This window comes from Artemia franciscana, chromosome 14 (assembly GCF_032884065.1).
Source record: "Artemia franciscana chromosome 14, ASM3288406v1, whole genome shotgun sequence".
Classification (NCBI taxonomy): domain Eukaryota; kingdom Metazoa; phylum Arthropoda; class Branchiopoda; order Anostraca; family Artemiidae; genus Artemia; species Artemia franciscana.
In genome coordinates this window covers 37444598-37460426 of record NC_088876.1, presented here as the reverse complement: position 1 = coordinate 37460426, position 15829 = coordinate 37444598, and the positions used below count along the sequence as shown (strand labels likewise).

Genomic DNA, 15829 nt, shown 5'->3' with positions numbered 1-15829 from the left:
AAGCAACCGGGACACAAGGAATGTTCGATTAGCAATCACCATCAACAAAGCACCGGGACACAAATGACGACCGGGACACAGGGAATATAAATGACAACCAGGACATAAGTAAAAAAAAACTAAAAAAACTAAAAAAAAGGTAAAAACTACAAAAAAATTAAATAGAAAAAAGAAACTAAAAACTAATAAAAAAAAAAACTAAAAAAGCTAAAAAGCTAAAAAAACTAAAAAAGAAAAAAAAATAAAAAAGAAAAAAAAATAAAAAAAGGAGAAAAATGAAAAATAAAGGAGAAAAACAAAACTAAAAACATAAAAATAAAAAAACTAAGAAGAAAAAAAAACTAAAAAAAAAAGTAAAAACCAAAAAAAAACTAAAAAGAAAAAAAGGCGAAAAGTAAAAAAAAATATTTCATCATATACCATTTCAAAAACGAATATATATACAGACCGGGACACCGGGATACAAATGACGACCGGGACAGGGAATATAAATGACGACCGGGACACAGGGCCACAACTACAACGGGGACGCCGGGGGGCACAGGGGGATATATAAACGACGACGGGGACACAGGGAATGTTCGATTAGCAATCATCATCAACAAAGCTCAAGGGCTGGTACTTCTTGGTACTGAAACTTGGTGCTGGTACTCAAACATGCTGGTATTTCTTTCTTCGCAAGTTTTTTTAGTAACCTATTATATCCCCCCCCCCCGCTAGGAAAAAATCCTGGATCTGCCCCTGCTTAGAGGGATCCTTTTGTAACCGTGTCTTTTAAGGTAAAGAATCACATTTCATAAAGAAGCTCTAAGATTTCAAAAAACAGTTGTTTTTAAGTTTTAAGTCTTACAAAAACAAATTTCTCGTACTTTGTTCTGCATCTAAAAAGCATCATGAATTTCAAAGTCTATACATGCTATATATTGCATAGATTGATACCACTTTTTTATTAATGTGTCAGACTTTTTTTTTCACCCGTGAAATTTCAGATTCTGTTGTGTCTAATGGTTGTTTACGAGCTTTTATTAAGGAAAGGAAACTTTTTTATGATTTTTTAATTTATTCGTATTTTTTTTTAATCATACCATACATTCAATTGTAATTTTTGTAAGGGTGACATAGCCTTTGTTTTGCCTCTGATAGATTGTTCAAATTATAACTAGATTCCTGGCAATTAACACTTAATTTGGTGAATAAAGGTTAATTCTCAAAAAGCAAAAACCACCAGAAAAACCTAAAATTCGGTCACAGAACATATCTATATTAAGTACTATATCTTGATGATTCCTACTATAACGTTATTTTGTTTCTTACTCAATAACAGTTTTTATTAATTGTAGTAATTTTGCAATTGCTTGTTACACTAATTTTCCTTTGACAAGTGCTTTAATTAAAATTCTAATGGGCAATTTTTATATTTGATTTTCAGTGGAACGTGTTGACGGTCTCTTTATAATTTACTGTTTTTTTTTTTTTTCATCTCTCAGTTTCATTCCTCAGCCTTTTTGGCTTTTTGTGTATGTGTGTGTGGGGGGGGGGGGGTTCCTCATTTCAGTTTCATTAGATTGGCACCTTTTAAACGGTTTTAAATTAGCCTAATAGCCGACTGGCTGTTGCTAACTTAAAAGCTAACATCTTAACTTATGTATAAGTAACTGGAAATTCTATCATTTTAGGTTTTTTTTTCTGATGAATCATTGACTCTGTCAATTCGATGGACTTTTTTCCAATTACTAATTGACCCTGGTAAACCAAAAATAAAAATAAAAACATCTGAAAATAAACGTTTATTTTATAATTTTTAAACAAAGTCAGAATTTTCTGTGTTTTATATATAACACAACAGTTGTCCAAATCAGATTTATGACTCATGTTTTGTGCTTTCGAATGTGAAATTTCCAGGGGTAAACTTCCTTCTGTTCAACGAAACCTATGAAAACCTTTTTGAGGTGTCCTTGTTATTTGAAATTCGTCGCTGACCCTCGTTTTTTCTTAAGTGATAAGATGTACGTGATCCCGTTTTCTGTGCAGGGTTATGATAGTATCTACATTTATCTCCATACTGACAGCAGCCTTTTTCGTAATACCGACAAAATACTCTTTTTTCATCTGACGATTGTTTCAACTGGATCTTGGATTTTTCTATATTCTGCTGAATTTGAGTCTGCTTTAAGTCGTCTCCGGTTTCTCTTCTTAAGTGAGGCGGGGTATACGCTTTTGATGGTGCTCCACTTCTCACAGAAGTCTCATCTTTAGGAATTCCGCAGATATAATTGAGTTTAAGAGTAACAATTTCTTTTGCATCAGTTTGTGCCTCAACGAAAATATTAAAGGACACTTTTTTGTCTTGTTTTTGAGTTGGCTTTGTTTTTGGGTTCTTCATAGCTGATTTCAATTGTCCTTTCTCGCTATCAGCTGATGCAGTCGGTTGTTTACTACAACACATACAGTTGTCATCTTTCTGGCAATTCCCTTCTTCACACTGGTGACAGTGTCCTTGTTTTGCCTCTGATTGATTATTCAAAAGAATTTTAGATTCCCTGCAATTAAAATCTGGTTTTGCTGCAGAAGTTTCTTCTTCTTCTTCTCTGAGGGCATTTACAACAGGTTGAGATGGCTGCTTCGTGTCTGAAATCTCGGTAGAATCGTTTTTTGATTCCTTTGTAGGTTGGCTTAGTGTTAGTATTTTACTTGAATCTATTGTCGCGGCTGGCTTGAGTCCGCTGTTTTGCTGTTTGCTATCGTCTTGGTCAGTACCGTTTCTGTGTAAAGATGCATGTTTTTCTTCGATTGATTTTGTTTCTTTTTCATTTGTACGCACATCTCGGCTACTATATCCAGTGCTTCTCAAAAATTTCTTTACCGGCATTATAAGGATATTGTTGCTTTTAAGATCTGGCACAGTATTAACAAATGGCCTCACTTGTGGCACTATTTTAGCTAATTTCTTCGTCCACACTGCCTTTCCGTTGCAGAATTTAATAACTGGTTTCAGTGCCGCTGAAGACTCATAGAAGTACCCATCTTGCTGGTATTCATCTAGATAATATTCTGATTCCTCAGGATAATAGCAATTTTGATAGCTCATTTCTGTAAGCATTTTGTCAAATGTTGTACATGTAATACTTTTATTCATTCTGATACCATTCCCTTTAGTGCAAGTATATTTATACCAAAGATGACGTCATACTTAGTCTCATTGTATGTTCTATTTGAGTGACGTCATTAATGATGTGACGTCATGTATCATGATCCAAGGACTTTTGATGGGGGCACCGTCATCCATGGCCGATACTGTCTCTATTTTATCATATCGTTAAGGATCTCGAACCTTATAACTTACCATTGAAAAATTATCTTTCCGGACAGCGCTCAAATCTAGAATTTGGTTTCGCTTATCTTCTTCCTTTTTTATTGTTTTCTATTGAGTTTGTCTGTAGTTTTTTGTTATTTTTTAAAAAAGAATGTGAAACTTTACAAACAACTAGTTTTGAAAATGTTCCCCAATAAGCCTGACAAAAGAAATTTGTTGTAGTATTTGTAGCTCAAAGATGAGAACTGGTAGCTAGATGATATTTGTAGCTAGATGATAGCTAGCAGTGGACACTGTTTAGAGTTAGTGGTGGATCCAGTCAAGGGTGCAACCCCCCCCCCTCCACTAACGTAGTAATGGATTTGGGGTTGGGACTGCTTACTCTGGTTGGGGTTGAGACGATGTAATACTTTGGCGTTATTTGTTGTAGTTGGTTTTTAGTAGTGGAGTTATAAATAAGTTTTTAATTGTTAAGAGCGTTTCTTTTTCCAATTAAGTATGAAACAAAGTTTCAGATACTTTATGTAGTATCTGTTAGATTTTACTGATGACGCATACTGCCTAAAAGTATTTAATTAAGTTTAGGTTTATCAGGGGAAGTCAGAAAATCTTCATTTCTTATTAAAAAGGAGGGAAAACTTAAAATCATAAATTTTTTAAACTGTTGAAAAAGTATTTCAGGACTGAATTGTCACAACAGGGCTGAAAAAACTTAATATTGAAACTTCTTTTTCCCGTCAAAGATTTCTTTTCGAGTCTTGGTATGGCACAGAAGCAAAGAAATTGATATCATTACTTTTTCGGGCTCTCATAAAATTTGGGTTTGCTTTTTTTTTGCGAAGCGGGGTGGTTTTTACAATACTGTTGTTCTCTTGAGGGTTTGTATAATAGAAATTAAATATGTGAGAATTGCAAAGATATTATTGATTCGCATTTTGAATTCCGATTAGCAAATAGTGGCCACTTTGCTGTGTATTTTCACTTAATTAATGCTTTGTGTTATATCACCGCCTGTGTTCATCATAAACATTTAAAAAAGGCCAAACTCTTTAGAAATATCTGGCCTTTAATAAGAGTTCGTATGCACTTAGAACTAAGTATACGAGTCAAAAAATATCCCTTCAAAGGTCGGAGTAATCAGTTAAGAAAAATTGATTTTCAAGAAATCGTTTATAAAAAGAAGGCAAATAATTATGTGTTTATTTTTTTTTTTAGCTAGCTATAGATGGGTGTCTGAATTATCAGTTTAAGTCAGTGGAATGGTATTGATTTTTTTCAAACATTCTCTAATAAAATGGATGAAAAAGGGGAAAATCACACCATTTGAACTAACCACATATTGCTTCACCAATATGTAATATTGAGGATTTTTGTACTAATTTTGATGAATGCAATCTCATCATATTTCCACGATTAGTTGTTTATAAATCAAATTTTTTCAGGACAATTCTCTTACTTAATAATGATTCTAAGCTGAATATCAAATTTTTATGGCACTTGGTATTTGCCAAGTGACATACAGCGATCGCAAATTCTGTCGGTCTGTCTGTCCCGGTTTTGCTAGTTTGGGCACTTCCAGATAAGCTACGACGATGAAATTTTGCAGGCGTATCCGGGATCAGACCAGATTAAATTAGAAATAGTCGTTTCCCCAATTCGGCCATCCTGGGGGAGTGGGAGGACGGTTAATTCGGAAAAATGAGAAAAATGATGTATTTTTAACTTACGAACGGGTGATCAGATCCTAATGAAATTTGATATTTAGAAGGATATTGTGTCTCAGAGCTCTTCTTTAAAATCCCGACCGGATCCGGTGACATTGGGGTGAGTTGGAGGGGGAAACCTAAAATCTTGGAAAACGCTTAGAGTGGAGGGATTGGGATTAGGCTTAGTGGGAAAAATAAGCACAAGTCCTAGATACGTGATTGACATAACTAGAACGGATCGCTCTCTTTGGGTTAGTTGGGGGGGGGGGGGGTTAATTCTGAAAAATTAGAAAAAAAGGTATATTTAACTTACGAAGGAGCGATCGGATCTTAATGAAATTTCATATTTAGAAGGAATCTCTTATCTTAAATCCTGACCGGAAACAGTGTCATTGGGGGAGTTGGGGGGGGGGGGGCGGAAATCTTGGAAAACGCTTAGAGTGGAGAGATCAGGATGAAACTTGGTAGGAAGGATAAGCACAAGTCCAAGATACGTGACTGACATAACCGGGCGGGATCTGCTCTCTTTGGGGGAGTTGGGGGGGAGTATTTCGGAAAAATTGGAAAATTGAGGTATTTGGAACTTACGAACGGGGGGATCACATCTTAATGAAATTTGATATTTAGAAGGATATTGTGCTTCAGAGCTCTTGTCAATCCTCAGGATCTGGTCAATCCCGATCAGATCCGGTGACATTTGGGGGAGTTGATAGGGGGAAACCGGAAACGTTGGAAAACGTGAAAATTGAGGTATCTTTATCTTACGAATTGGTGATCGGATCTTAATGAAAATTGATATATAGAAAGAACTTATGTCTCAGATGTTCCATTTTCAATTCGAATCGGATCCGGAGACATAGGGGGTTGGAGGGGGACAGAAATCTTGGAAACCGGAAATCTTGGAAAACGTTTCGTTTAGAGTGGAGAGATCGGGATGAAACTTGGTGGGAAGAATAAGCACATGTCCTACATACGTGATTTACATAGCTGGAATGAATCTGCTCTCTTTGGGGGATTCGGGGAGGGGGGGTGTTAATTCGAAAAAGATTAGAAAAATTGAGGTATTTTTAACTTAAGAACGAGTGACCGGATCTTAATGAAATTTGATATTTAGAAGGAACTCATGTCTCAGAGCCCTTACTTGCTTTAAATCCCGACCAGATCTGGTAACATTGGGGGGGGGGGGGTTGGAGGGGAAACCGGAAATCTTGGAAAACGCCTAGAGTGGAGAGATCGAGATGAAACTTGGTGGGTAGAATTAGCAAACGTCATAGATACGTGACTGACGTGACCGGACTGGATCTGCTCTCTTTGGGGGAGTTAGGGGCGGCCCAGTGCTTTGGCGAGTTCGGTTCTTCTGGACGTGCTAGGACGATGAAAACTGGTAGGCGTTTCAGGGACCTGCACAAATTGACTTGATAAAGTCGTTTTTCCCGATTAGACCATCTGGAGGCTGAAGGGAGGGAATTTTTTTTTTTTTAATTAGGTATTTTTAACTTACGAGTTGGTGATCGGATCTTGATGACTTTGGATATTTAGAAGGATCTCTTGTCTCAGAGCTCTTATTTTAAATCCCGATCGGCATTAAGCCTCTGATTTTCCTTTTAAATCAATTTATCGATTCTTAGAATTTTGCTCTTAGAGCCTTAGAATTAGTTGCTCTTAAAGACTCTTAGAATTTTGCTAGAGCTCATGCCATATGAGCTCTTGGCTCTTCCGACCTCGTCACAAGTGCCATATGAGCTCTTAGCTCTTGTTCTTAAAATGTTGATGATAATGCAAGTTGCGAATTTGGGAGGGGGTTGGGGACCCCCCCCTCTCAAGATTTTTCTGGTACCCTCTTTCCTCGTTTTTATCTTTTTTACTCTTTTTTAGTATGAATTTGTCAGTATGGTCAATTATTGGCATCTTTGTCACATTGCCCCCCTCCCGCTAAGATTTTCCTCATTGACGCCTTTGTCACATTGGGCCTCTCCCAAGATTTTGTTCTGGGTCCATCCCTGGATTAGTGTAGATTTGTCCAGAAACAAGTGGTGATTTTGTTATTTTTAAGCATCCCAATGATTGACTTTTTTTTGCTTTGACAATGTCAATGATCTCAGTGTTGGTCCAGTTTGCTCTTCTTATAATGTTAAGCAAGAAATTCCTGGCTAAGGAATATCCTGACAGATGCAAATCTTTTGATGAACTTGATTGAAGCTTGCCATAGAAATTTAATGAGCAACCCTGTGAGCATCATAAATGACATTGCACAAGATGTCCTAAACTTGCTCTCCCCACTGGGGGTCAATTCTACTTGTTCAAATAATGTTTTTTACCTGATAGCCTTAGGTCTGTCAATGATAGTCACTAATTTGATCCAGGAACTCTTAACAAAAGAACATAGTATAGTGACAATATTTGATCAATCATTATTTATTTAGAGGTTTTGTATTTAGTTAAAGTATAAAGTCATTGTTTGCTAGAATTCCAAGGTTAGATAGTCTTTACACAAAGTTGTTTTAGGGAAGTTAAAGGGGAAAACCTGTTAGAAAAAGATTATCATTTTATTAGGAAGCTAAATGGTTGTAATTAAATCCTGAATGACCAAAATATGATTTAGTCTTGATAATAAGCTTAAACAAAATAAGAAGCAAAAATCCTGGATATTTTCATCCTTGGAGATTAGTGCTTCATCCCCATGTTCTTGGGAGAAAAAAATGATGTGTGATGCATCCCATTTGGAACCTCATTAATGAATAACTTATCCTTTTTTTTTAATGTTGAATAAAATGGAATGGATAGTTTCTTTTTAGAAATTGCAAAGTAATTTGTTTATCCTTCCCATACTTTTGAGTATTTTTTATACAATTAATTTTGTTTGGATCCCCCTCCTCTTCTCCCAGTAGGTTTAGGTTTCTTAAACAAAAAAACAAACATTTTTTTACAAATTACATATATTGCGTGTTTACAAATTATAAATGCTGCACTTGCAAAGAAACTACGTTTTTGAAAGCTTGTAGCAGATACCAAAATTAATCAAAAAATTAAAAAAAGCAGACAAACAACGAACCAGACTCTTTTAAAAACATTGTTTCTATATTTACAACCCTCCTACCACCCTTCCTTATCACTCACCTTCCTCCCTGCCACCCCAGCTCTCTTCCTTCTTGCTACTCCTCCTCCCTGTCATCCCACTGCCGCTCTTTATCCCTACTACCCTCAGTCATATCAAACCATCCAAATCAATACTCGAAAAAATGAGCTTGCACATACACACCTGATTCTCTGAGTATGTTTAACTTGCTTGCAGTTTTTTTTTGCAATCTTTGTTCAGAATAAATGCTTTAATACCCCTAGTTTTAGATTGGGAGAGGTTGAGGTGGTGTACTGGTATCTGCATGTCACTGTTTAATGGTATTATTCATTTATTTGTAGCTGGTCCAGTTGTTGACATCCTTGGGGATGAAATGACACGTATCATTTGGGATCTCATAAAGGACAAGCTTATATTGCCATTTTTAGATATTGAGTTACATGTCTATGATCTTGGTATAGAGAATAGGGATGCCACAGATGATCAGGTTACAATTGATTGTGCTGCAGCAGTTAAAAAGTACAATGTTGGAATCAAGTGTGCAACAATTACTCCTGATGAGAAGAGAGTTGAAGGTAATGTTTTTTTTCTTTTTATTGTAGTGTGATTTTATTTCTTCATGGTACTCTATAGCTATTTAAAACGTTATAGCTATTATTTCTTTTGTCTTTTCCTCTGTAATGTTTGTCTTATTTTTCTATTAATCAAGGTTTCTATGAGTGATGGCATAATATTTGGCCTTCTATTAGTTTCAGAAGACAGTAAATAAGAAATCTACTTATTGTTGGCCCACACAGATACAACTGCCCTCTTCAACCAACCGCATCCCCATTCAACAAACAATAGAAGGTAACTTTGTAGCATAATTTATCCATCAACGTTGAGAACTAGTATCCACTACTACTACTGCTAACAACTCACCATAGCACCAAGCTGCCTGAGGCCAACAGCTATACTCGCTCCCCCTCCATCGCAATCTATTCAAAACCTCCCTCATTACACCCTTCCAGGAAGTTTCCATTTCTCTAAAATCTTTCCTTATAACATTCTCCCGCCTCAATCAAGGATGACCTGTTTTCTGTTTAGCCCTAAACGATTGGCCAAAAAGAACAATCTTTGGCAATATGTCATCCTTCACGGAACCTGCCCTACCCATCTCAACCTTTCTATCATTATAGCACTAGAAAGCAGATTGATCCACACTTTTCAAAAAGGCTTCTGTTTAAAATGCAGTCAGTCAGTTAGGTACCCAAAACAACCTGAAGAAAATTTCTCTGGAAAGCATCTATCAAGTCTTGGATTGCCCATGCTTCAGAACCATATTTGACCACTGTCATCACTGTAGCTTCCAATATTTTGATCTTGATTTGCAAGAAGTCCCTTGGACTTCCAGTTGAATGGAGGTTTTGTGCATCCTAGGCCCATCTTGGTCAGAACATGGTTTTCAGCAATGCTCTTCAATTAACAAGAGATGAAATCCTGTACAGATGATCTCAAGCCTATTACCTCCGATTCATTGTATATCCATGCCTATAAATATTATGCTAGAAGATAAATCAGAAGAGGTTTAAGGATAAATTAGAAGAGGTTATTCAGCCCAAAAACGTCCACCAAAACAGACGAAGTCCAGAAAATCTGTATAAATTGAATCTCCTTGAACAGTCAGAGGCTTGCCGAATATCCTAAAATTATAAAAAAAAATTTTTAATTGTATTTACTGACAAAATGCTCTAACTTAAAAATACATTTAAATTTATATACATTTTAATCTATTCAAACTTTTCAATAACAAACCAGCAGTAGACTTGCTAAGCACAGTTGTAGCAGTATCATCAGTAAAAATCATGACTAAACACTCAGATGAGTAAAAACGCATCAAAACAACATACACAAGGTACAGAGGTGGTCCAAAAACGGACCCCTGAGGTACTCCACACTTAAATTGAAAAGGAGAGGGAAAAGTATATTTGTTGCAGCTTGAATTGGTCCACCACTTAGACAAATATCAAACCACTACAGATGGTTGCTTTGAATTCCAATAGACTAGAGGTTTGGTATAATTTTACAGTCTTTTTAGATGCTTCCTAAAATCAATAAAAATCTTCAAAGGAGTTCAACCGCGTTCAAACCATTTATTAACATCATCCCAAAAGCACTGCAGGGCCAATGACGTCGAGCGTCCTTTTTTAAAGCTAAAGTGGGTATCAGTTAGCATGACTGTTTTCATAAGGTAATCATAAAGCCTTTATGTACAACTTCACAAGTATTTTTGAAAACTGGGGAAGTATTAATTTTAGCCTGTAATTTTATTATTTAGATTAGACCCACCCTTATGAAGGGGAGTGACTTCACCTTTTAGGTGCATTAGGTAGTACACCAGTTTGAAGTGTCAGATCAATTATGTGGGTGAGATGTGGCTCTAAAAGCACATCACTGATTTAAGAGACTTTAGATTGTCTCTTGATTCTTGCTGTGCCTGAGTCTTGCCTTTGCTCCACTCCTTATGACGAAGTCCGTCAAAATGGTCCATTTAAGTGAGATAGAACGCAACCCCGTTTAACTCCTGATCTAATACAAAATCAGCTACTAATCATACTTTCTACCTTAACCGCAGCAATTTTATTCTCGTAACTAGTACTAATCACTTCAATGTATATATCTGGTATGCTATACAAGAATAGTACCTCTTCTAAAGCTATTCTATCAGCTGAATCAAACACCTGCTCATAATCTATAAAACTGAGTTATAAAGGGTATTGACGACCCTGGTAGGTCAAATCAAACGCCGGATTCAATTAATTTTCTTTTATTTTGGACCCAAAAGGAAAAAAATGTCAGCATTCTTGTCATCAGGGAAAATCTTTTGATGTATCCAAAATCGATACATAGCTAACTAGAGGCCAGAATGCTTTTTTTTTCTTGAAACATTACTCAACAGGTTATACTCCATATTTTTTCAGATTCTTGTATAATACTTCAGTATTATCATGTCGAAACTTGTCCTGTTAGAGTGACTTAGGTAATAAGAGTAGATCCAAGGAGAGAGGACCTTACACTCTAGGCTAGTTAAAGTTCCTTTTCTGCAGTTTTTACTGACATTTGGGACGATTACCTATCCATGCTTGATCTATCCTCTTATGGATTCATCTTATCGATAAGAAACTTGATTTTTTAGGCTACTGTCTTTTCCAATGAAAGAAAAAAAAACAAAAAAACAATGCGTTAAATCTTTACTTGGATTAGTCAGTCAGAAATTTTCAGCTTGAAGTAAACATGGTTCAACTCGACATGGGGTATCAGGCTGAATGTGTACTTGTGCCATCTGTATCTTATATATTTTATTCACTAAAGGTGCTATTTTTGAACCATATTTTTGTTTTAGAATTTAAATTAAAGAAAATGTGGAAATCGCCTAATGGAACCATAAGAAACATTCTCGGAGGAACAGTATTTAGAGAGCCAATTATTTGCAATAACATTCCTCGACTAGTTCCTGGCTGGACAAAACCTATCATAATTGGTCGTCATGCCCATGCTGATCAGGTAAGCAATTTGAGCCAATTAAAGAAAGTTATTTGTGTACCGACTAGCCAAACCAGTTTAGTTTCCGTCAGATATTCTCGACTTGCGCAAAGTTGCCAGAGTAATACCTTGAGAGAATTGGTTAGGATAGAAAGTAAATTAATGCCGTTTTTAGAAAGGCTTTCTGATTTTTAGAGCCAAATTTAAAATTGTAATCATTTAAAAATGTATAAACATCAGTCACCAATTTTTTTCCTTTACTTTCTTTTGTGAATCAATGACTTCTTGAAATAAATAGTATTTTAGAAAATATTGGGAAAAATCGTAACTGAGACACAATGAGTGTTGTGGATTTATTAAGATAAGTCGATTGGGATAATCAAAGCACACAGGAATGTCAATTTACAAAAATCTAAGGGGGAAATGTATTTTTCAAAACAGAGGGGGGTGGGGTGTTTTTTTTTTTTTTTCTCATGATAAAGCTCTGATAAAGATCCTGACCGTTAGCAAAAAGGGTTTCTGACTGTTAGCGCCAAATATAAAATTGTACTAATGGTTTCAAAACTTACAAGCACCAGCCAACAAATTTTATTTTTATATGAATCGATAATTTCGTGAAATGCCGTCCTGGCCGAGTGGGTTGGTGCGCTGGATTCGGGATCCTTTGTCTGAGAGGAGGCGGGTTCGAATCCTAGTGTACCCAATTCTTCAGTTTGGGATGGGGGTCAGTGGCGTGACTCTGTAAGCTTAGCCAGAGTCGACCCAGCTCTAAATGGGTACCTGGAGAAATCTGGGAAAGGTAAACAGGAAGGGTGTGCGCAAGCACAGGATGGCTTGCCCCCAACCCCCCATTGCACTTCCTGGCTGAAGGGCCAAGAAAAGGAGATCAGCACCGCCGGTACGGACTCTAAAGTCTAATGCCGTATCCTTTACCTACCTTTTTTTTAATTTCGTGAAATATATAGTATTTTTGCAAATATTGGGAAATTCGTAATTGAGACACAATTACTATTACGGATTTATGGGAAAAAGGTTGATTAGGTCAATCAATGTATGCAGGGGTACCAATTCACGAAAATGGGGGAATGTACTTAGGAAGGAGCATCGTCAGTTATCAAAATGCTTGGTGGTTTTCGCTATTTGTACTATTTTTCACTTATTGGTTTTATAAACCAGCTTTACTTTCTGTCCTATATTGGACCATTTTAGGTGCCGAAACATGGCTTGCTGAGACAATCATCCTTAAAGGTAATGTGGTATGAACATAAATGCTTCAGCGACAAATCTAACTAAAAAACTCCAATGTGATGCATGAATGTGTAATTCTTTACGATTTTCGAAAATAATTGGAGTTTTAGTGGAATAATTTGAATTTTCTTATTTTTTCGGTTGGGGACCCTCTTCTTCCTCCTTGAATAAAAAATTCTATGATTCTTCCTAAGGATGGGGCCTGTTTTCAAATATAATTGGAAATATTGATCGTATTAAGATTTTTCTGACCATTACTTAATAAAGCCGTCCTATGTTAAGTTATCTATCTCAGGTTGCAACTATCTATTTTTTCCTCAACTTCAATGTTTTTGTCTTCACTTGTAAATGAGGGGATTAATTCAGGAGTGATTTTGAGTTATAATTCCCTTGAAAATATTGAAAATATTGCGTACTTGGTTCAAATTTATCCATATGAAACTGCAGGAGGGTTCTGGTGTAAATTACCTGCCCCTCTTTATCAAAGAGAAGGATATTTTCCAAAATGCTGAAAATCTGTTACTATAAATACAATTTTGAGGCTTCAGTCATTCTCATGTTGTAACCGGGTAAGGTTTGGTAGTTTCGGTTTTTTAGGTTGTATTAGACGACCTCGGTAAACGGGTGTCAAAATTTTTTGTAACTGTATCCACACCTGCGTTGTCAGGTGATCCAAATAACCCGATCCGATCAATTTGATCCATGAGTTCGGGTACAATTTCTCTGAATCAAATGCTGGTTATCTGTATGCAAGGCTGTTTAGAGGGGAGGCTAACACTTCTCTTTTCCTCTCGGAAAATACGAAGAAAATGGGAGAAAAATTGGTAACCATGGTAACCAAGCGGTAACCATGCGCTCTCCCAACTTACTATCCAATATATTTCTCAACTATCAAATATTTTAGAAAATTATCCGTTATGACGGAAATTTCCCATTATAATGGAAGAACCGAGCATGCTGAACCTGAAAGAACCTCAACAGATTGACTCTAGTTCGGCATTGTGGAGTGACATGAGAGGTGTAGCATAAGTGGAAGATGGTAACGTCGGCAATGAAGGGGAGGGATTAATGCCAGGTTTTCTTCTCTCTCAATTGAACTATCTGTCTCGGCTTTTTCTACAATTAGCCATGAATTGACGCCCACAACTACTCCATTTTAATTCAAAATTTACGAAATTTACGAAGAAAAATTGTCTCTACATCCTGGGAAAAGCTTGCACTCTTTGAATTTTTTTTATCAAACTTAGTTCCCTCCTCCGCCTCCCACCTGAAAAATTTAGACTTTTAGTGATATTTAAGTTTCGATCTGCTCCTTTTTGTGCTTTTACAGAATAAAATTATCTTCTTTTTTTACATGATTCTTGTAAATATTCCAACTTTTGTCTCAAGGTTTACTTTTGCTAATCTAGATTCCTTATCGGGTGTATAATAAAAGGTATTAAGATTGAGCAGTTGCCAAGCTGGAAATGATAAGTCTTTCCGTAAAACATTTCTTAGAAGTTATGAAAGGTTCTTTTCTAACTGAAACTTTGACATTTTTTCGTTATATTTTACGAAGTCTAATTTTGTTGGACACCCGCAGAATACCTAAAATTTTCTCTCCCTACGCTTTTCTGGTTTATTTGGAATGCGCTGTGGACGGTGTGATCCTTTAGGATTCTAAGATTTTTAAACCAAATCCAAGAACAATACAAAATATGGAAAAGTTTGTATGCCAGACTCTTGACTTTTTTTTTTTTTTTAATTACATGAAAAATCTATATTTGAGCATCGTGCTAGTCTTTTAGACCAAACAATATCTAGGTATGTTGTGAGACTGTAAGTTTTTCTTTTTTTTTTTACATATATTTGATTACATGAAAAATCTATATTTGAGCATCGTGCTAGTCTTTTAGACCAAACAATATCTAGGTATGTTGTGAGACTGTAAGTTTTTCTTTTTTTTTTACATATATTTGATTACATGAAAAATCTATATTTGAGCATCGTGCTAGTCTTTTAGACCAAACAATATCTAGGTATGGTGTGAGACTGTAAGTTTTTCTTTTTTTTTTACATATATTTGATTACATGAAAAATCTATATTTGAGCATCGTGCTAGTCTTTTAGACCAAACAATATCTAGGTATGTTGTGAGACTGTAAGTTTTTCTTTTTTTTTTTTTACATATATTTGATTACATGAAAAATCTATATTTGAGCATCGTGCTAGTCTTTTAGATCAAACAATATCTAGGTATGTTGTGAGACTGTAAGTTTTTCTTTTTTTTACATATATTTGATTACATGAAAAATCTATATTTGAGCATCGTGCTAGTCTTTTAGACCAAACAATATCTAGGTATGTTGTGAGACTGTAAGTTTTTCTTTTTTTTTTTTTACATATATTTGATTACATGAAAAATCTATATTTGAGCATCGTGCTAGTCTTTTAGACCAAACAATATCTAGGTATGTTGTGAGACTGTAAGTTTTTCTTTTTTTTACATATATTTGATTACATGAAAAATCTATATTTGAGCATCGTGCTAGTCTTTTAGACCAAACAATATCTAGGTATGTTGTGAGACTGTAAGTTTTTCTTTTTTTTTTTACATATATTTGATTACACGAAAAATCTATATTTGAGCATCGTGCTAGTCTTTTAGACCAAACAATATCTAGGTATGTTGTGAGACTGTAAGTTTTTCTTTTTTTTTTACATATATTTGATTACATGAAAAATCTATATTTGAGCATCGTGCTAGTCTTTTAGACCAAACAATATCTAGGTATGTTGTGAGACTGTTCTTTTTTTTTACATATATTTGATTACATGAAAAATATATATTTGAGCATCGTGCCAGTTTTTTTAAATCAAACAATATCTAGGTATGCTGCGCCACTTTGTATGTTGAAGCACATTTGTCGTGGGACATTTTTCAAGTGACTATTTCATTGATTCCTATCCTTCCTGTTGTATTAA

The 15829-nt window shown here is 35.5% G+C and overlaps 1 protein-coding gene across 1 annotated transcript in view; it reads left to right on the top strand.

The window, feature by feature from the left end:
- Nucleotides 1-15829, top strand: part of LOC136035670 (isocitrate dehydrogenase [NADP] cytoplasmic-like) — a 67687-nt gene that overhangs the window by 15251 nt on the left and 36607 nt on the right. The window contains exons 2-3 of the mRNA XM_065717587.1: nt 8437-8670; nt 11478-11638. Of these exons, the coding sequence (XP_065573659.1) occupies nt 8437-8670; nt 11478-11638 (395 nt within the window). The remainder of the gene's footprint in view (nt 1-8436; nt 8671-11477; nt 11639-15829) is intronic.